Source organism: Oratosquilla oratoria, chromosome 7 (genome assembly GCF_046742065.1).
Source record: "Oratosquilla oratoria isolate Oo_2021 chromosome 7, ASM4674206v1, whole genome shotgun sequence".
Classification (NCBI taxonomy): Eukaryota; Metazoa; Arthropoda; class Malacostraca; order Stomatopoda; family Squillidae; genus Oratosquilla; species Oratosquilla oratoria.
In genome coordinates, this window is record NC_134783.1 from 39,908,350 (window position 1) to 39,930,256 (window position 21,907).

The 21,907-nt window shown below is 38.5% G+C and overlaps 1 protein-coding gene across 6 annotated transcripts in view; it reads right to left on the reverse strand.

The window, feature by feature from the left end:
* LOC143027089 (vascular endothelial growth factor receptor 1-like) overlaps positions 1-21,907 on the reverse strand; it is a 269,766-nt gene that overhangs the window by 135,651 nt on the left and 112,208 nt on the right. For 4 of the 6 annotated variants that reach the window (XM_076188039.1, XM_076188042.1, XM_076188038.1 and 1 more), the window contains exon 7: positions 18,328-18,448. The exons of the other annotated variants lie outside the window; for them this stretch is intronic. In XM_076188039.1, the coding sequence (XP_076044154.1) occupies positions 18,328-18,448 (121 nt within the window). The remainder of the gene's footprint in view (positions 1-18,327; positions 18,449-21,907) is intronic. 6 annotated transcript variants of the gene reach the window in all.

The window sequence follows — 21,907 nt, forward strand, 5'->3', positions numbered from 1 at the left end:
TTACACAAAAAGCTTTTGACAAAGTACCACACAAAAAATTATTAAAGAAACTCGAACATATAGGAGGGATACAAGGGAACCTACTAGAGGACTCCCTGATTGGTAGAAAGATGAGAGTAGTGCTCAGAGAAAAATATTCAGATTGGAAAGGGGTGATCAGTGGAGTACCGCAAGGATCTGTACTAGCTCCAATAATGTTTGCTATTCATGTGAATGACATGGATGAGGATGTGAAGTGTTACATGAGCTTCTTTGCTGACGATGCCAAACTATTAATGAAAGTAAAAACTGAAGAGGATTGCAAATTACTGTAGGAAGACCTGAATAAAGTATGGAACTGGAGTCAGAAGTGGGAGGTGGACTTCAATATTAAGAAGTGTACCATAATGGAGTTTGGAAAAAGCAAAAACAGAATATCAGGACAATATAAAATTGGAACCAAGGAGGTAAAGAAGGAGAGATCCGAAAAAGATTTGGGTGTAATTATCTCGAACGACTTGTCCTATGACAAACAGATAAACAAAATTGTCAGAGAATCCTACAACTTGCTAAGATCAATAAAAATGGCATTTACATATTTGGATGAAGAAATTATTAAAAAAATATCGGTCACACTGATAAGGCCTAGACTAGAATATGTGGCGACACTGTGGTCACCCAGTACCAAAAAGAACATAAAGAAAATAGAAAGAATCCATACAGCAGCAACAAAAATGGCACCTGCACTCGCAATCTTGTCATATAAGGAGAGATTGGCTAAACTAGATTTATCGACTCTGGAGCAAAGAAGAGAGAGAGGTGACCTACTGACCATCTACAGAATCATGAAGGGCACAGAAATACTCAGTAGAGAGGACTTGTTAAACTGGGACAGGAGAAGCACAAGAGGACATGGAAAGAAAATAAAAAAACATAGCTACAGAAGAGATCTGAAGAAAAACAGTTTTCCACATAGAGTGGTAGACACTTGGAACAAACTGGACAAGGAAATAGTGTGCACAAAAACCATTCATGAGTTTAAAAGCAAACCAGACACTGCGAGATACAAAGACGGGACACCACGAGCGTAGCTCCCCTTCCTGCAAAATACAACTAGGTAAATACACAACCATTCTTCACTCACTTCTATCTTCTGTCCTCTCCTGTCCTCCCTCAACAGACATTCCCCTCTTTCCCAATGCCCCTTTTACCCCATCCATCTCATTCTTGGTCACCCCTTCATGTTCACAATTTCCAAATCAGCTTCCCACACCTCTTTTACTAATCATTCTTCACTCATTCTCTCCATGTGTCCAAACCATCCCAATACTCTTTCATCAACCCTATCTCCCAACCCCTTCTCCACCCCTGTTCTCCTCCTCACCTTGTTTTATTTTAATACCACTGAACAACAGTGGTCAACAAAGAATTTGTCCCAAGGAAAACAATATTTACCTAGTTGTATTTACCTAGTTGTATTTTATGGGAAGGGGAACTACACTCATGGTGTCCTGCCTTTGTACCTCGCAGTGTCTAATTTGCTCTTAAATTCATGAATGGTTTTTTCACACACTATTTTTTTTGTCCAGTTTGTTCCAAGTGTCTACCACTCTATGTGGAAAACTGTTTTTCTTAAGATCTTTTATAACTATTTTTTTTTTTTCCATGTCCTCTTGTGTTTCTCTTGTCCCAGTTTAACAAGTCCTCTCTATCAAGTATTTCTGTGCCCTTCATGATTCTGTAGATGGTCAGTAGGTCGCCTCTTCTCTTCTTTGCTCCAGAGTCAGTAACTTCAGCTAAGCCAGTCTCTCCTCATATAAGTTTGCAAGTACAGGGGCCATTTTTGTGGCTGCTCTCTGGATTCTTTCTATTTTATATTCTTTTTGGTACTGGGTGACCACAATGTCACCGCATATTCTAGTCTAGGCCTTATCAGTGTGACTTATATTTTTTTTTTTTCTTCATCCAAATATGAAAATGCTACTTTTATTGATCTTAGCTGTATCTTATATGTTTTCATATGCAGAATCCAAAAATAATGTCCAATTTTTTCCATCACTCACAATTTTTGTGTTCTTTGGTATGTTACGTTCGTTATGTGTGTTACGTGGGATAAATTTCAATAAAGTGGTTGGCAACACTGCATGAGTTTGTTATGCACTTTCAGCCAATAGGTTCTTCAAGTGAACCAGATTTATTGAGTCAGAGAGATCTGAATGATCTTGTACAGGATTTAAACTTGTCAAAAAAGCAACCTGAAATTCATGCTTCCAGGTTAAAGGGCTGGAATCTTCTCTAGAAAGAATCCAAAGTTAGTTTTTATCATAAGCAAAATTGTGATTTTGAAAAAAAATTCTCACTTGAAGATGGTGTGGTATTTTGCAATGATGTATATTCTGTTATGGAGGAACTTAATCATAAATATGACAGGAATGAGTGGTGCTTGTTTATTGACTATTCAAAAGTGAGTCTGAAAACTGTTTTTCTCCACAATGGAAATGAGTTTCCTTCTGTTCCTCTGGCCCATACAGCTAACATGAAAGAAACATATGGGGGTATGAAGCTTCTATTGCAAAAAATTAAGTATGAAGCACATAAATGGAATATCTGTGGTGACCTAAAGGTTGAAGCACTTTTACTTGGAATGCAGCTGGGTTACACAAAGTTTTGTTGCTTTCTCTGTGAGCGGGACAGTCAGAATAAGAAAAATTATTATGAAAAGAATGTGTGGCCAAAATGATCTCTGACCCCAGTACAGAAGAATGTTGATTCAGAGAAATTATATCTGCCTCCTTTACATATTAAGCTAGGATTGATGAAATTTTTTGTTAAGGCTATGGATAGAACTGGCAAGGGTTTCACATATTTGAAAAATAAGTTTCCTAGAGTAAGTGATGCAAAGATCAGAGAAGGTATTTTTTTTAGACCACAGATTAGGGAGCTGATGAGAGACCAGAATTTTGATGAAGAGCTAAATGATCTTGAAAAAGCTGCATGGCTGTCATTTAAGAAAGTTTGTGCAGAGTTTTTGGGGAATCACAAAGCAAATAACTATTCTGAAATTTTAAAGGAGCTACTGACATCCTACAAGGCCTTCGGATGCAATATAAGCCTTAAAATCCACTTCCTAGACTTTCACTTGGACTTTTTCCCTGCAAATCTTGGTGCCATCAGTGACAAGCACAGTGAGACATTTCACCAGGACATTCTGAACATGAAAACCTAGTATCAAGGGAAGTGGAGTTATTCAATGTTTGCTGATTATTATTGGACACTTTTAAAAAGGATCTCCCAGAGGCAAAATACAATCGAAAATCATACATGTCTACATTTTAAAGGTAAGTTTCATTAAAATATCAGCCTCATTTATCAGTTAGAATTATTTAAAATTTAATATTGTACCACAGAAAATCTATGCCTGAAAGAAAAATTCTGAAAACATATTTGAAATCAGCAGGAAACATTCTATCAAGTTCACCACCTTTTGCTTGTGGGACAAGAATCTTAATAAATTTTGTTGACCAGTGTAATGGATGCTAAGAGCATATTGTATGGAGTGATTGTACCAACTGCATTGTATGGGGCAGAAACATGGAATATAAGAGAGGAAGAGTTTAAACGTGTTTGAGATGAAATGACTGAGAAGTATGGTGGAGGTTACTAGGCTAGATAGAGTGAGAAATGAGGAGGTGAGGAGAGCAGAGGTGGAAAGGGAGTTGGGAGATAGGGTTGATTAAAGAGTATTGGGATGGTTTGAGCACATGGAAAGAATGAGTGAAGAAAGATTAGTAAAAGAGGTGTGGAAGGCAGAGGTGAAAGGAGTGAACATGAGGGGGCAACTGAGGATGAGATGGATGGATGGGGTAAAATGGACATTGGTAAAGAGGGTATTGTTTGTTGAGAAAGGAAGGGAAAAGACAGAATTAAGATAGGGGTGAGTGGAGAGTGGTCATGTATGGATGATGATGTGATGCATGGAAAGGAGTGGGTGGGGGATGAGGGGTGGGGTTGTATGTGTGAATGATATTTTGACACCACTCAAAGTGATTTCTCACTGTCTTCTCTTTTTTCTGTATGAGGGGACAGAGAGGGGGGGGTTACTGATTAAATGAAGTAGCCTTGCTGTGGATGTGCTGTGTCATGCTACATTGCTTCTGACCTTGGGCAGTGAGTGAGATGCAGGGATGACCTGTCATTCAGGAGGAGCCAAGATAAGAGGGGGGTGAATGGGAGTGGAGTATGTGGCGATGGATTTGGTGGAAGTGGATTTTATGTCTTTGTTTTTGGCTATCTCCCTTGTAAAGGGGAAAAGCCATTGTATACATATTATTTGAATACATATTACCATTGAATACATATTATTTAATACAATTGAATAAATCACTGATGGTCTCTTTGTACTTTTGCACTTTGCCAATACTATACAATTTTTGGTGATGTACATACATACATGTACCAAAGACTTCCCCCCCCCCCTTACAAGGGAGGTAGGAAAAAAAAAACACTCCCACCCACTCCATCCCCACATTCTCCACTCCCATCCACCCCCTTCCTTCCCTCTTATCTTAGCTCCTCCTAGATGATGGGTCATCCCTGCATCTCCCCCACTGCCCTGGGACAGAAGCAGTATCACAAGATGCAGCACATCCACAGCAAGGCCCCTTTATTAAATCAGCGACCCCCAATCTCTGCCCCCTCATGCAGAAATGGGCTACATCAATTTATTTTTCACACATACTCCCTCACCCCCCATCCCCCCCACACACTCCCCCTCATGCATCACAGCATCATCCATACACAACTATTCTCCATTCACCCCTATCTTCTGTCCTTTCCCATCCTTCCTCAACAGGCATTTCCCTCTTTTCCAATGCCCCTTTTACCCCATCCATCTCATCTCATCCTTGGTCACCCCTTCATGTTCACTCCTTCCACACCTCTCCCACCAATCCCTTTTCACTCTTTCTTTCCATGTGTCCAAACCATCCCAATACTCCTTCATCAACCCTATCTCCCAACTCCCTTTCCAACCCTGTACCCCTCTTCAACTTCTCGTTTCTCACTCTATTCAGCCTAGTAACCCCTATCATACCTCTCAGACACCTCACCTCAAACAAACTGACAGATAAACTACACAAGATAATAGACTTCTCATTAAAAGAGGGAAAGGTACCGCAAGATTGGAGAGATGCAAACATAGTACCAATACACAAAGGAGGAAACAGGGAAGATCTTACAAACTTTAGACCAGTGTCCCTCACAAGCACATTAGCAAAAATATGCGAAAAGATTATCAGGAACAGATGGACCAAACACTTGGAAGAAAATAAAATAATAAATCCCAAACAATTTGGTTTTAGAAGTGGAAGATCATGCACCACAAATCTAATCTGCTTTTACTCGAGACTAATTGAGATAATACAAGAAAGAGATGGATGGGCAAACTGTGCTTTCCTGGATTTGCAGAAAGCTTTAGACAAGGTACCACATAAATAATTAATAAGTACATACATATACCAAGGCTTTTTCCCCCTTCCAAGGGAGGTAGCCAAAAAGGGAAAGGCATAAAAACACTCCCACCCATTTCATCCCTAAATACACTCCACACCCCTCCCACCCTTCCTCTCATCTTAGCACCTCCTGGATGACGGGTCATCCCTGCACCCTGCCCACCGCCCTGGGTCAGAAGCAGTGTCGCAAGACACAGTACATCCACAGCGAGGCCACTTCATTTAATCGGCGACCCCCCCTCTCCGTCCCCCTTTGCATATAAGGCGAGGACGGAGAGGGGAAAGGTAGAGGAAAGGAAGGAAAGTGTGCAGAGGCCTCCTAATCCAGCTAAGTGGCTTATTGTCACTCTTGCAAAAGAACGTGCTAACTTGTTCGAGTTTAGAAGATTCTTGAAGAGTCACCTTGGCTCTGGTAATTTGAATAACTCCCAGGTATCACGATTTGGAAGAAATTCCTTCCTAATTCATGTAAAATCTTATGAACAAGCTGCCATGGTGCTTAACTTGAAACAGAAATCCGACATTAAGGAAGTCAAACCCCACTATACCTTTAGTTATGCCAAAGGGGTAATTTTTAATAGAGATCTGTATGACTTTGATGAAGAAGAAATTTTAGAAATGTGTCCAACTAATGTTTGGAAGGTTGCTAAAATCCCTCGTTCTTCTATGATTATCCTAAGTTTTTGTGGTGAAGATCTACCTCATTATGTAGAGATAGAAAAAGAGATTGTTTATGTGAAGCAGTTTAAGCCCCGTCCCCTTCAGTGCTTTAACTGCTATGGTTTTGGCCATCCTTCCCGCAGATGTGCAAGGGACAAAGTGTGTTTGATATGTGCTCAGCCTGAGCATGGGGATTGTTCCCGCCCAACAGTTTGTATAAATTGTAAAGAAGAGCATGATGCCAGAGATAAGAACTGTGTAATTTATAAGAAGGAACAGGAAATACTACTAAAAGCTCATGCAGAACATATAAGTGTAGGACATGCTAAAAGACTATTAAGTAATTCCAAATGATACAGTGATGTTGTTAAAACGAATAGTATAGTGGATCAGCCAACTGTAGAAGGCAATAGAAATAGAAATGCTAATATGAATTCTTCTGTTAACACTGAACCCAAGCCTCAGTGTAAAACTGTTACTATGAAACCTAATGGTCTTTCTTCTCAACTAGGAATTTGTAATACTTCTGAACCCTCCTGTGCGGAGGTTTCCCCACCCCTTGTTGAAGGGGTGTCCCCTGCCCCATCTGGAGGGGCACCTAAGGTTTCTATTGTAGAAACCTCACAGGCTTCTTCTAATGAAGCCTCCTCTCAGGCAATCTCTCTTCCAGACTTGGGGGACTCCCCAGTAGAGGGATTGCTGACTAGTGTGCCTCACTCAGTAGAGGTGCACAGAAGCAATGAGGATCAACCAAATGCTGAACCCAAGCCTCAACGTGAAAGAGTCACTACTAGACCAAATCGTTCTTCTCCACAACTTGGAAATTGTAGTACTCCTCAACCCTCCTCTGCGGAGGTTCTCTCATCCCCAGTTGAGGGAATGTCTCCTGCCCCATCTAGAGGGGCACCTAAAGTTCTCATTGCTGAAACCCCACAGGGTTCCTCTAATAAAGCCTCCTCTCAATCAGTCAAACTTCCAAACTCGGGAGGCCCCCCAATAAAGGGATCACAGACTGATGTGCCTCACTCAGTTGAGGCGCACAGAATCAAAGCTATGGAGTCTGAAGCTGTGCGCAGTAAAAGACTCCACAGTCCACCCTCATCTCCATCTTCTTCCCCAAATCGTGATAAGCAATCTAAGAAAGAAACTAATAACCCAGACTCTACATCGTTGGTCGGACCATTGTCAGAGAGGAGGATGCCACCCGCGAAAGCAAAGAAATTAGAAAAGAACCCACCTTGTAAACCCTCTCTCTCCCAGACTTCTCTTACCAGACCAGTAGACCCAAAAAAGAAAAAGAAAACGGTATAATGTCCATAATTCAATGGAATATTCAAGGTTTTAATTCTCATCAAGAGCAGGTTAGGATTTTCTTTAAAGAACATGATGTGTCTGTTTTTTGTCTGCAAGAAACTATGCTTGGCAATTTATCCCCTAATGTTGGACTTAATTATAAATTTTACATATCTCCTCCTATGATTGGGGGCCGTGCCCATGGAGGTACTGATATCATTGTTAAGAAATCTGTAAACCACGGAAGTGTCCACCTACATTTGGTGTTGCAAGCTTGTGCAGTACAAATCTTTACCACTAAATGGATCACTTTATGTTCTTTGTATTTGGAACCTGAACTGGAAGATCAACTCGTAGACATATATAACCACCCCCGTCAGTTTGAGTTAAATGACCTACAATCTTTGGTTGACCAGCTCCCTGAGCCTTTTATTCTAATAGGTGACTTTAACGCCAAGCACCCTCTATGGGGTGAATCAAGGTGTGACCCCTGGGGCAATATAATTGAAGAATTTATTGATAATAACAATGTCATTTTGATGAATGACTGTTCCAAAACTAGGTTTGATGTCTTTCACAACTCAAGTTCTGCTATAGACCTAACTATTTGTTCATCAGCCTTAAGATTAGACTACAGTTGGTCAATAGATGAAGATTTACATGGTAGCGACCACTGGCCTATCCATATCAAATATTTAAAGAACACTCCCTCCTCTTGCTTACCTAAATGGAAGACAGGAGAGGCTAATTGAGAATTATTTAGGAGATCCACAGAGATTAATTATAAGACTAGCGATTTTGGTAGTAACTGTGATGCATATGACTACCTGGTAGATATGATACTTTCTCTTCCATTCCTAGGACAGCTGGTAAACCTCAACGCCCAGTAGTCCCCTGGTGGAGCGATGAATGTACTTTAAGCAGAAAGATTACAAGAACTTGCTATAAGAGATATCGGAGATACCCTTGTTTAGTCAATAAGATAACGTACAGAAGAGCTCGAGCAAAGCAGAAGAAAATCTTCAAGAAAGCAAGGAGGGAATCCTTCATTAAATATATTAGCGAATTGAAATATGACTCTTCCCCTACCTTAGTATGGAATAGGATTGGAAAATTACAAGGAAAGTTTACTCCATCTCCTTTACCCATTCTGAAGATAAATGACTCTTTTATATCAGATACAAGAGAAGTAGCAGAGGCTTTTGGAAGACATTATGCTGGTATTTCAAGCCCACTACATTATTCAGATGATTTCAGAAGAATTAGAGCCAAGACCACAATTATTCCTCCTACCAATACGAACTTGGAGGCATATAATCTTCTCTTCACCTTGGAAGAAATGGATCATGCTTTATCTTTATCCTCCCCAACCTCTCCTGGAGAGGATGACATTCTTTATTCCATGGTTGGTCACTTATCCATATCGTCGAAGAAATTCCTTTTAAATGTGCTGAACGGTTTTTGGTCTTCTGGATCTTCTCCTAAATCTTGGAAGACTTCAATCATCATAGGAATCTTAAAGGCAGGAAAAGACTCTCATGACCCACAAAGTTACAGACCTATTGCTCTCACTAGCTGCATTTGTAAGATCTATGAAAGAATGGTTAATACGCGTTTAGTTTGGTTTTTGGAATCTAAAAATCTGCTATCTAACAGACAGTTTGGATTTTGAAGAAATAAGTGCACTCGACCCCTTACTTTTTATCACTTGTGAGATCCAGAATGCCTTTGCAATTGAGAACTCTAGCATTGCTGTGTTTTTTGACTTGAAAAATGCCTACGATACTACCTGGCGGGGAGGCATTCTGAAGCAAGTTGCAGAGTGGGGTATCGGGGGTAATATGTTCAATTGTTTAAAGGACTTCTTGTCTGACCGTTATCTAAAAGTCCGAGTGGGCTCTTCTTTCTCTTGTGCATATCTCCAAGAGGAAGGGATTCCCCAAGGAAGTGTTCTGAGTCCTACACTCTTCAGCATAGCCATTAATAGTTTATTAGAGCAAGTTCCCACAGGAGTTCATGGATTGGCTTATGCTGATGACTTCGCTATTGTGTGCAGCAAATCGACAACATTAGAAACGGGCCAAAAGATTCAAGAGGTTATTAACTTAGCAACAGCATGGGCTAATTGCAGGGGCTTCAGATTCTCTGCTGAAAAAACCAAAACCATAAGGTTTTCCAGACTAAGACGCAAGGAAGAAATACCAACACTATTCTTAGAGGGTGTCATATTACCGTATGAAGATCAAGTAAAATACTTGGGTCTGGTTTTGGATAAAAGGTTGACATTCACAAATCACATAAACGAGGTTGTATACACTGTTAAACAGCAACTTAATATACTAAAGGTAGTGTCTCGTTTCAACTGGGGAGGAGATCGTGTAACTTTAATAAGGCTTTACCAAACATTGTGCCTTAGCAAAATGGATTACGGATGTCAAATTTATGGATCAGCATGTAAAAGTTCACTGAAGAAGCTTGATATAGTCCACAATATGGCTTTACGGATCTGTTCGGGAGCCTATAGAACATCTCCAGTGGATAGCTTGTATCTGGACACAGGAATTCCTCCCCTGTATATTCGCAGGGAGAAATTAAGCCTTAGATATATATCTCGTGTCTTGACATCCAAACAGAATCCAAACTTCAAATTTGTAAAGCAGCCGGTAGACAGAGCTCCAAGGAAAAGTACTCTGCCGAAACCTTTAGAAGTGAGATGTGAAGTTGGGACAGAGAAGGTAGGACTTGTTCCTAACACAATTGCTGAGATCACGCCTCCCAAATTCCCTCCTTGGAACCGATGCCCCACTGAAATATGTCCTCTTAAAAAGAAGAAAAATAGAACTGCTGTAGAGCTAAAAAGTGAATTTTTAGAACATTTATCAGTACATGCTGATGCAATTTTTATTTATACAGATGGATCAAAATCCCAAGATGGTGTTGGTTGTGCTGTTGTATCTGATAGCACAGTTTTAAAGAGAAAGTTGCCTGATTTTAGCTCTGTTTTTACTGCTGAACTGCTGGCAGTCAGCAACGCCCTCAAATTTGTTTTTAATTCTGTTCCGTGTGGTAGTAATGTTGTTGTTTTTACGGATTCCATGAGCGTTCTATCCTCTGTAAATAATTTGTTGCCTCATCATTTTTTAGTCCAAGAAATACAGGAATGGTTGATTCTCATCAACAACAGAAAGAAGATAAAAGTAAACTTTTGCTGGGTGCCGTCCCATGTGGGTGTCACTGGAAATGAAAAGGCCGATGCTGCAGCCAAAGCCGCCACTAGGCTCAGCCATATAACAGACCGAAAAGTCCCACATATGGACTTGAAACAAGTGATCCATTGTTATACAATGGAGAAGTGGCAAGAGCAATGGACAAGGCTGGAGGGTAGTTATAAATTAAAAGAGATTCACCCCTTAGTGAACCCTTGGAAGTGTCCTCCTTTGGACAGAAGGTCAAGCATTGTCTTGACAAGACTGAGAATTGGCCATTCCTACATTACTCATAAATTTTTAATGGCAAGTGGAGCAGAAAGGCTGGCCCCCCAATGTCCCACTTGCCAAGTAGTTTTGACAATAAGACACATTTTAATTCAGTGCCCTGCATTCTCTAATAAGCGCAGGGCAGATTTTTTAACAGATTTATCTTTTAAAGAAATTTTAGGGGAGGAAGCTCGTGTGAAGAATGTTTTAAAGTTTTTAAAAGACATAAATTTATTTTATGAAATTTAAAATTGTGTATATGAATGCTTGTGAGTGTATGTTGTTGATGTGTGTTCGTGAATGTTTATTGTTTTAACTGTTTTACTTGAATTTTTATCTAAAAGATAAATATGCGCTGAATGGCCTACCGGCTCCGGCGCTTGGCCTTCGAGCCAAAAATTCCATAAATCAACCAAACCTGGAACAAAGAAGAGAGAGAGGAGATCTACTGGCTATTTAAAGAATCATGAAAGGTATGGAAGTCCTTAACAAGATTTATCAGTGGGCTAAAAGAAAAACAAGAGGATATGAAAAGAAACTCAAAAAGGATAGTTATAAAAGAGATCTGAAAAAAAAAGTTTCCCACATCTGGAACAAATTGGATGAGACAATAGTATGTGCAAAAACCATACAAGAATTCAAGAATAAACTAGATGCTGAAAGATACAAAGATGGGTCACTCCCTTTCTAGCCACATCTGCACCTAAGTATCTAAAACTATCCACTTCCTCCAGTCTCTCTACCTTAACACTCACTTCCAGTCTGCTCCCACTTTCTCCTCTTGTACAGCTCATCACCTTACTTTTACCCACATTTATCTTCAACTTCCTTCTTTCACACACCTTCTCAAACTCTGTCACTAACTCGCTTAATCCCTCCTCTGATCCTGTTACAAGCAGTGTCATCAGCAAAAAACAACTAGCTTATCTCCCACTTTTCTCCATTTTCTTTAACCATCTTCAATCCCCAACCCACTAGCCTTACATTTACCCCTCGCACCACCCCATCCATGTACATGGTATAAATTGAACAGCCAAGGCAACATAACACATCCCTAATGAAATCCCACCTTTACCTCAAACCACTCACTCTCTCCATTTCTGATTCTAAAACAAGCTCTACTGCTCCTCCTATCCCATATATCTGCAGTACCTCCCACAGTGCCTTCCTGTCTACCCTGTCATAAGCCTTTTCCAGATCCATAAAAGCCCAAAAAACATCCTTAGCTTTTCCTATAGCTTTCTCACATATCTGTCTTACCACAAAAATCTGATCCAAATAACACATACCTGTCCTAGACCCACTGTTCCTCACCAATTACTCCCTCTGTTCCTCTCTTAACCCCTTCCATATGGTGCCGCACACGTAGGCGTCATGAGGAGCAAGAGGATTCGCGACGCTGCCATATCAGCGTCTTGATTATATTTATTGTAGTCGCCCCGGTGTTTTTACATTCTCCCTAATCTGCTCTTAATCCCATTCTCTGTGGTTTTCAAAATTCACGGGTGAAAGAGAGAACGATCGATATAAGCCATGACTATATTTTATGATGCAGTATTATTACGACACGTCATACGGCTGGTATTGGCTGCTGCCCGTGAGATTTAAGTTCCGTAGTGAAGTGGTTAATCCTCTCAATCAAGACCCTCCCATAAGCCTTCCTAACTACACTTAACCTCTTCACTCCGGGGCACATCGCACGTCTGGCAGCATTAGCTGCCCGACGTGCGATGTTACATCATGATAATCGTATTATAAAAAATAAAGTCAGTGCTCAATCGTTTGTTCTCTTTCACCCGTGAATTTTGATAACCATAGAAAATATGATGAAGCCAGTTTAGAGAGAATGGAGGTTACGTAGGTAAGACTACAATAAATATAATCACGTACCCACTTGCTCCTCGTGACGCCTACGTAGGCGTCACCATATGGAAGTGGTTAACAAACTGATCCCTCTGAAACTACTACACTCCCTTGTAAAATGGAACTACACAGGTGAAGTGAAGTACATTGCTGTATACTGATGAAGCCATATAGTCTCTCTTGTTCTTTTTATCATAACTTGTAATATTCTTCATCTTTTATTTTCTTCACAATCTTTGTTATTTGCACACATATTAGTGTACTTTGTTGTTCTTTCCATCATGTCATTTATGTAAATCAAGAATATCATGGACACTGGTGCTGTCCCTTGCAGGATTCCACTAACCACTTCCTTCCATCCTGACCTTTAGAAGTCCTAGTGTATCAGTCTTTTATGAAATCCCTCATCCATTCCAAGATGTTCCCTTAAGTCCAGCCTTATGCTCTAATTTCCATAATAGTCATTAGTAATATACCTTATCAATACATGGGAATTAGCTGATAAGGACAAGTTTCAGAATATATAGATATGGATAAATGCAAAATTATGGGAGTTTGTCAATGAAGTCGGGGAAAGGAATGATACTTGAATGGAGCAAGAGAGCAAACATGCTAGTGTATTCTGTCATACCTTTAATTATGCTATCTATATAAATGAAGAACATTATGAGTGCCAGTTCTGACCCTTGTGAAGATAGGCTGGAAAACCTTGGACTAACAATAATGAAAGAAAAAGAAGAAATATGATCTATCTATATACTAAAGGCTTTTTCCCCCTTATAAGGGAGATAGCCAAGTCAAAAGGTGCATATCCACTCCTATCCATTCCACTCCCATCCACCATCCTTTTCTCCCTCTCATCTTAGCCTTAAAAATCTTAGAAATATGATCATCTTTGATAAATTTACCTAGTTGTATTATACAGGAAGGGAACTATGCTCGTGGTGACCCGTCTTTGTATCTTTCAGCATCAAGTTTTTTCTTAAAATCTTGAATCGTGTTTACACACACTGTTTCTTTATCTAGATTATTCCAGATATCCAGTACTCTGCGTGGGAAGCTATTTTTTTTAGATCTCTTCTATAGTTATTCTTTTTTAGTTTTTTTTTCGTTTCCTCATTTTTCCATTGTCACTTTATAGTAAATCATTCCTATCAAGGATTTCCATTCCTTTCATGATTCTATAGATAGTCAGTAGATCAGTAGTACACAGAGATATGAATTTGTAGATTTGGACAGCTTTTTTCAAAAAGCATTAGTAACATCTGTAGATAAAGTTAAATGTACATGACAGAAAAAAGTCTGCTTCCATAAGCAGATCAAAAGGTGGAATCTATTCATAGTAAAAGTGACAGATTCTCAGAATGTATGTACATTACAAACAATAAGACTCACAAAATGCCTCCATATTGGATACTGAGTACAAAATAGCAATAACAATTCTAAAATAAGTACAAGATGGAGACCATGAAGTTGTTGTTGTTGTTGTCGTTCCCTAGACTGTCTGTCCGAGCAGTCCTGTCTCCCCAAGGAATGCCATAGCCGAAACTGGGTTTTCCCACAAATCCTTTATAGAGCGTATGTTGTGTTGTTTGCGTGCATGATTGTGTATAATGCAGTCTTCCATTATGTGTTGTATGGTATGGGGTGTGTTACATCCTGGGCAGCTGTTCACAACGCGGTCATACAGTCTCTTCTGGTAGCTTAGAAGTGCTGGGTGGTGACCGCACCGCAGTCTGGCCAAGTGGACTCTGTCCTTTCGTGGGAGAGAGGATTCAGAAGGGTGGATATCAGGGGGTCTGGCATGCAGCAGTGTGTTGTCTTTCAGTGTGTTAATGGAGCGGTGAGTGATATGATTATGAATATGTTTCCGGAGGCTGGTATTTGGTGGTTGTGGAGGAAGAGAAGAGAGTATCTGTGCGTGATAAAGGTCTTTGGGTGTTGTTTTAATGTTTCTTGGTGTGTGTGGGTGTTCTGCTATGTAGTGTAGCGGGTGTAATGTGTTTGTGGTGGCTGCGGCAAGTGTTTGTGTGTAGAAAAGGAAACAGAAATATATAGAATGGGACAATATTCAAAAGAAAGAAATCAGCCTTTAAAGATAAAATTAAGGTTACAAATGGTAGAAGACATACTAGCAAAACCAGGAAAGTTAGCAAAGAGTGAACACTACAACAACATATGGATAAAAAGAGAAATGAATGTTGAGAAAAGAGAAAGAGAGAAGACACTAAGAGATGAAGCTACAGAAAAAAATGCAAAGAGAACAGAGGCTAAAAGAAAGGGGTTCTATTGGAGAGTCTTAGACATGAGGCTGAGAGAATGGTATACTTGGGTAAGCAAAACAAAATAAACAGGAAACGAGATGGAAAAGGAAAAAAAAATTAAGAGTGGCTTATACTAATTCAGACAGATTGATCTCAGGATTAAGTGAACTAAATGATTACCTGTCAGATGAAAAACCAGACATAATGGGAATTAGAGATGAAATTAAGGGGTCCATTACCATCAAATAGTGTTGGACATGGATTATATAATCATTGGATTAAAAATAGAGATGAGAAACAGGCAAGAAGAGTCATGTTTCTGGTAATGAAAATTTTTAATGTGACAAAGGCTACAGACAGTATGGAAATGGAAATAATAATGATAAAAGTGTGGAAATGATAATGATAAAAGTTGAAAATAGCGACATGAAATGTAGAAAGATTGTAGTTATTTATGTGCCCCCAGAAATTGGCTCTTGGAGAGAGGGTGAGCATTCAAAAATGTTAGAAGATACAAGGCATTCATTAAATGAGAAACTGAAGGATGGAGGTAACCTGGTACTTACGGGAGAGTTTACCTGCAAAGAAATCTATTGGTAAGAGATGACAGTGAAAGGTGGAGAGGATCTATGTGGAAATGTATTACTTGAAATGACTATACAGTAGAACATACAATGACACAATGGGTAAAATACTAGATATAGAAGTATTGAAGAACCATCAAGACTAGATTTAATATCTACAACAGAACCTGAAATTGTGGATCAAATTTAACACAAGATGCCATTTGGGAAGAGTGATCACATAATAGAATTTAAACTAAAGGAGGAATTGTATATAGAGAAAAAATGAGAAATACAGAAAGGAAGACTGATGTACAACAAAAGAGACTTTGGGGAACTTAAGAAATTCTTTCAAAATGCAAATTGGGAAAAATTCTACAATGAAGAGACACAAGTGGAAGAGAAATGGATGATTTTGATGGAAATTTATAATGGAGGAGTGGATAAATACGTACCAAGACAGAAACAGGAAAAGGTGTATAATAAGTGCTGGTTCAACAAAAGATGTAGTGAGGCAAAAGATAGAAAAAATATAAAAAAAAAAGCAAGTCTCAAATATACATCAACCAAAGAAATGAATATGTAAAAGTGTGCAGAGGAAAAAAGAAACTATGAAAAAGGTATCATAGAAAAAATGTAACAATCAACCTAAGCTATTCTATAGATATGTGAATGGTAAACTTAAAAATAAACAGGAAATGGTGAAACTACATCATGGAAATATAGAATACACAGAAGATTTAGAAATGGCTGAAGTCATGAACAATCACTTCAAGTCGGTTTTCACTAGAGAAAAAACACAGCATTGGAATGAAAGGAGTAAAGTGTGATCCCCCAACATGAGGGAAATAAAAATAACACAAAAAGAAATAATGGATCAATTAATGAACCTTGATGTCAGGAAATCACACAGCCCAGATGGAATAGCAAATTGGATACTAAGAGAATGTAAAGAAGAATTAATAGACAAAATATATAACATAATAAGTTGCTTATTCAAGGAAAGAAAAATACCAAAGGACTGGAAAAATCCTAATATTATTCCAATATTTAAAGGAGGAAACAAAGAAGATCCAACAAATTACAGACTGGATTCCCTTACAAGCACTGTAGCCAAAATTGGTGAAAAAGTTATTAAGAACAGATGGATAAAGCACCTGGAAGAGAACAATATAATCAATCTGAGACAATTTTGATTCAGTTAGGGAAGATCATGTGCTACAACTTTAATCTATTTCTACTCAAAACTAATAGATATAATACAAGAAAGGGATGGATGGGCTGATTGTGCTTTCCTAGACTTACAAAAAGCCTTTGACAAATTGCCACATAAAAAATTACCTAAAAAATGGAAAACATAGGAGGGCTACAAGGTAAACTACTAAACTGGATGGAGGTTTTTTGCATGGAAGGAAAATTAGGGTAATGCTTAGAGAAACAAGTTCAGTTTGGCAGGAGGTGATTAGTGGAATTTCACAGGGATCAGTATTGGCTCCAATAATGTTTGCTATTGAAGTGAATGACATGGATGAAGATGTGGAATGTTACGAGAGCTTCTTTGCAAATGACACTAAATTGCTGAGGAAAGTGAATACTGAAACAGATTGTAAATCACTGCAGAGACCTAAACAAGGTTTGGAAATGGAGTCAAAAGTGAGAAGTAGACTTCAACATCAAGAAATGTAGCATAATGGAATTCAGAAAGAGTAAAAAAGAATATCAGGACAATATAAAATCAGAATGAAGGAAGTAAAGGAAGGGGATCTGAAAAAGACCTGGGAGTAATCATCATAAATGACATGTCCCCTGATGAACAGATAAACAAAATTGCTGGAGAATCCTACAACTTGCAAAGATCAATAAAGGTGGCCTTTACCTATTTGGATGAAGAAATGGGAAAAAAAAAAAAAAAAAAAAATACTAGTCATACTGATAATGCCTAGACTAGAATATGCTGCAAAAAGTACCAAAAAGAATATAAAGAAGATTGAAAGAATCCAGAGAGCAACTACAAAGATGGTCCCAACACTTTCAAACCTGTCATATGAGGAGAGACTGTCAAAACTGAATTTACCGACTCTGGAACAAAGAAGAGAAGGAGGTGACCTGCTGACCGTCCACTGAATTATGAAAGGCATAGAAGTCCTTGATAGAGAGGACTTACTAAATTGGGATAAGAGAAATACAAGGGTACATAGGAAGAAACTCAAAAAGGATAGCTATAGAAGACTTGATAAAAAAGTTTTTCATACAGAGCAGTGGATCTCTGGAACAAACTGGACAAAACAACAGTGTGTGCAAAACTATACACGAAGTTAAGAGCATACTAGCCACTGTGAGATACAAAGACGGGACACCACAAGCATAGCTCCCCTTCCTTTAAGATACAACTACGTAAAATATAACTATAGGTAAATACACGAGGAAGCATATAAGCACTACTGTACTATATATCATTCAACATAATAGTAACACAACATATGATGAATAAAGAAGTCCCAATTCCACACAGATGTTCTACCTACCAATGTAAAATGATTTAAATCAATTTCTAAAAGATCAGACTTCATGAGAAATAATGCGTTTCCCAGACACAAAGCTGGCTCAGGCAACAAAAGTCAATGAAACAGGACAACATACTAAAGCTTCTTAGATGCTATCAAATGGACACAACACCCAAGCTTCACAATGAGGTACATCATCAAAATTTCCTTCTTACGTATGAAGAACATTTTCCTCTCCTTACGATCCTTATATTTTGCTATACAGTAGTTCAGCTGGTGATAATGTTCACGTATATTTATCTTTGGCAAAAAGTAGCCTTGCATTGGATCAGCTATCTGTCATGGAATGGTAAATATGAGACCAATGATTATAAATTCTAGACAGAAAAAGAATACAGGCAGTAATATACATTGCAATGAGCACCAAATTACATAAATTCAGATGTATTAAAAATTTACACAAGATGTGGATTTTTACCTATATGACTAATCATGGTGCTAAGATTATTTATATATACACCAAAAGGGTTCTTCCCCCTTATAAGAGAGGTAGCCAGCCAAGGCATGTATTCACTCTCTGTGACAGAGAGAAGTAAAATCATACAGAGAAGGGGACACATGGTAGTAATGATGTATTTAGTGTTGAAGATGGTACAAGCGGATATGTATAGAAATACCTGCATCACCTATGCCCCAAGTTCAACACCACAAACTTGTATTTTGAGTCACTGACCTTTAGTTTCATTTCTTGTATTCACATACATATGGCCCATTCATTGATCTCTGCCAGGAGGTGGTATATATTTTTTTTTTCTGGGTGACAATAGTAAACTGTTTTCAGCTGTGGAAAGGAGTTCAGTATTTAACTTTTCTTTTCTTTTTTCCTGCACAATGATGCCTTGGTGAGTGTCACCCAATTATCTTACTTAAATCATATAAACTAATTTGGCTTCAAAAATGGAAGATCATACATACATTTACCAAAGGCTTTTTTTCCTTACATGGGAGGTAGCCAAAAAACAAAGGTATAATCCACTCCCACCCATTCCATCCCCACATACTCCACTCCCATTCACCCCCCTCTTCCTTTTGTCTTGGCTCCTCCTGGATGATGGGTCATCCCTGCATCTCACCCACTGCCCTGAGTCAGAAGTAGTGTTGCAAGACACAGCACATCCACAGCAAGGTCACTTCATTTAATCGGTGACCCCCTCTCTGTCCCCTTGTGCAGAAAAAGAGAAGATGGGGAGAAATCCCTTCAGGCTACATCAATTTATTTTCCACACAAGGCACCAGCTATGGCAGGAGTGCCTTGACCTGTAATGCTTGCTCGCACCAGGGTCTTTCTTTGGCTGATGCAATGTCCACCTTTAATATGCCACATCTTTCTCTGAATATAGATGCCTGGTTATTGACTATAAAACATAGTCTGTGTGCTTCTACTTCAACATAATTATCTACAATAAATTGCTGAAAAAGCATGCAACTGATTGGCTGAGAGCACGTAGGGCTGGGTGCTGAAGGTACATGCGAGCAATGTGAACTTGCCCAAAGGGCCGAGCTTATGCATTGATATTGATCTAAATCAGACCAAAAACAGGAAATCCCTCAAGGGGACATGCCCCCTCCAGCCCCTGATTGGCTGAGAGAGTGGTGACATCACGGCAACAGAGAAGACTGATTGGCCGAGAGTTGTGATATCACGGCAATGGAGAGGACTGATTGGCCAAGAGCAGTGATGTCATGGCAATGGAGATGAATGATTGGCTGTAAGTAAAGTGAGTTCACCTGAAGGTCTGAGCCCCCGCCTTACACCATGGACAATTTTGCCTGATTTTGCAGGGTTCCGGAGGATGGCCAGAAAAAAAAAATCAGGAGGCAACAGCTAAGTCAGGACAATTTAAAAACCAAAAAACTTAATTTTTCTATGCATATATGTATACTCCTTCACCCCCATCCTCCACTCACTCCCTTTCATGCATCACAGCATCATTCATACACAACCATTCCCCACTCACCCCTATCTTCTGTCTTCACCTATCCTTCCTCAATAGACATTCCCCTCTTTCCTAATGCCCTTTTTATTCCATCCATCAAACACTGCAGGTCTCTATGAGCATAGCTCTTCTCCTGCAAAATACAACTAGGTAGGTAAATAAATACATGAGGACATGAAAAAAAAACAAAAAGGACAGTTATAGAAGATATCTATAAAAAAAAAAAAAATGGTTTCCAACACAGAATGGTAGATATCAGGAATAAATTGGATGAGGCAACAGTGTGTTCAAAAACTATACAAGAATTTAAAGAAAATTAGATGCTGTAAGATACAAAGATGGGTCACTACAAGCATAGCTCTCTTTCCAAATAATACAACTAGGTAAATACATAGACACACACACATCAGTCATTGTAGTGACAACACATATTACTTGGTGCTCCAGTGAAATGCATATATTCACAAAATGACATAACAGTGCTTCAATTATAGATTACCTAGAGTGTAAACTATGGACAGGGGAGTGTTTGTGAACATCCAAAATATTTATTCATAATGTAAAAAGTGAGAAATAAAAGAAAAATGGAGGAAAGTGTTAACAGGTCAGAAGATTCCCAAGATGGCCGACCATTATGTTCAAATGTAAACAGATATGCAGAGTGGCCTACCAGTGTGAAACCAAAACAGACTATAAATCCAGATTTTAGATCACCAAGAGGTACTAAAAGGTTTCTATTTGACAATGGTGATGAAAGTAATTTTTCCGGATTTACTTATAGACATAGATAGGGATGTGAGAAATATGAATGATGCATGGAGAAAAGAAACAAACGATTTATGAAAAATGAATAATGACTTAAACAATAAAATACAAGAAAGTGAACAATGAAATGAAAGAAGAAATTAGTGTACTAAAAAAAAGAACTGGCCAAGCTGAAATGTGAAAATGAAAAATTGGAAAAAAAAAAAAATGAAAACACAAATAATGAGACCATAAGGAAAGAAGTAGATGAAAAGATTAAAACAATGACCATGGAAGCGGGAAAAAGCATAGGAGAAAAGGAATTTCAACAACTTAGGAATGACTGGAAAAAGGACAAGGAAAAAGATACAATAATTTTCAAAGAAATAGTTCATCAACAGATGCAAAAGGCCAAAGATGCAGTTATCAAGGTAATTAAACAAAAAGGAAACCTAGCAAGAGACACAGTAGACAAAAAAAAAAAAAAAAAAAATGTATAGTAATTCATGGTCTAAAGGAAAAACATAACTGAAATTGGTTCCTGAGAGAAAAAGAGAACAAAGAATTGGCATAAATGTTCTAAAAGTACAGGATAGTGACCAGGAAATAGACAAGGAAATAGAAGATGTGCACAGATGGGTAAGTATGTAGAAGGAAAAAGTCAACCACAAGATTAAATTAAAGTCACAAGTGGTAGAAGAAATCTTAATAAAAACAGGAAAATTGGCAAGCAAACACTATAAAAATATATGGATAAAAAGAGGCATGAATGCTGAGGAAAGGGAAAAATTTAAGACATTAAGAAATGAAGCTACAGAAAAACAAGAGAATGGAGATCAATAAAATGCAATTCTATTGGAAAGTGTAAGATATGAGACTGATAAAATGGTATACAAAAAAAAAAAAAAAAAAAAAAAAAAATAAGAGAATGACATAGAGGGTGTAGAAAATTAAAGGTGGCATATACAAATATAAATGGATTGATCTCAGGATTGAATTAACTTAATGATTACCTATTAGAAGCTAAACCAAACACAATGAGAATTGTGGAGAC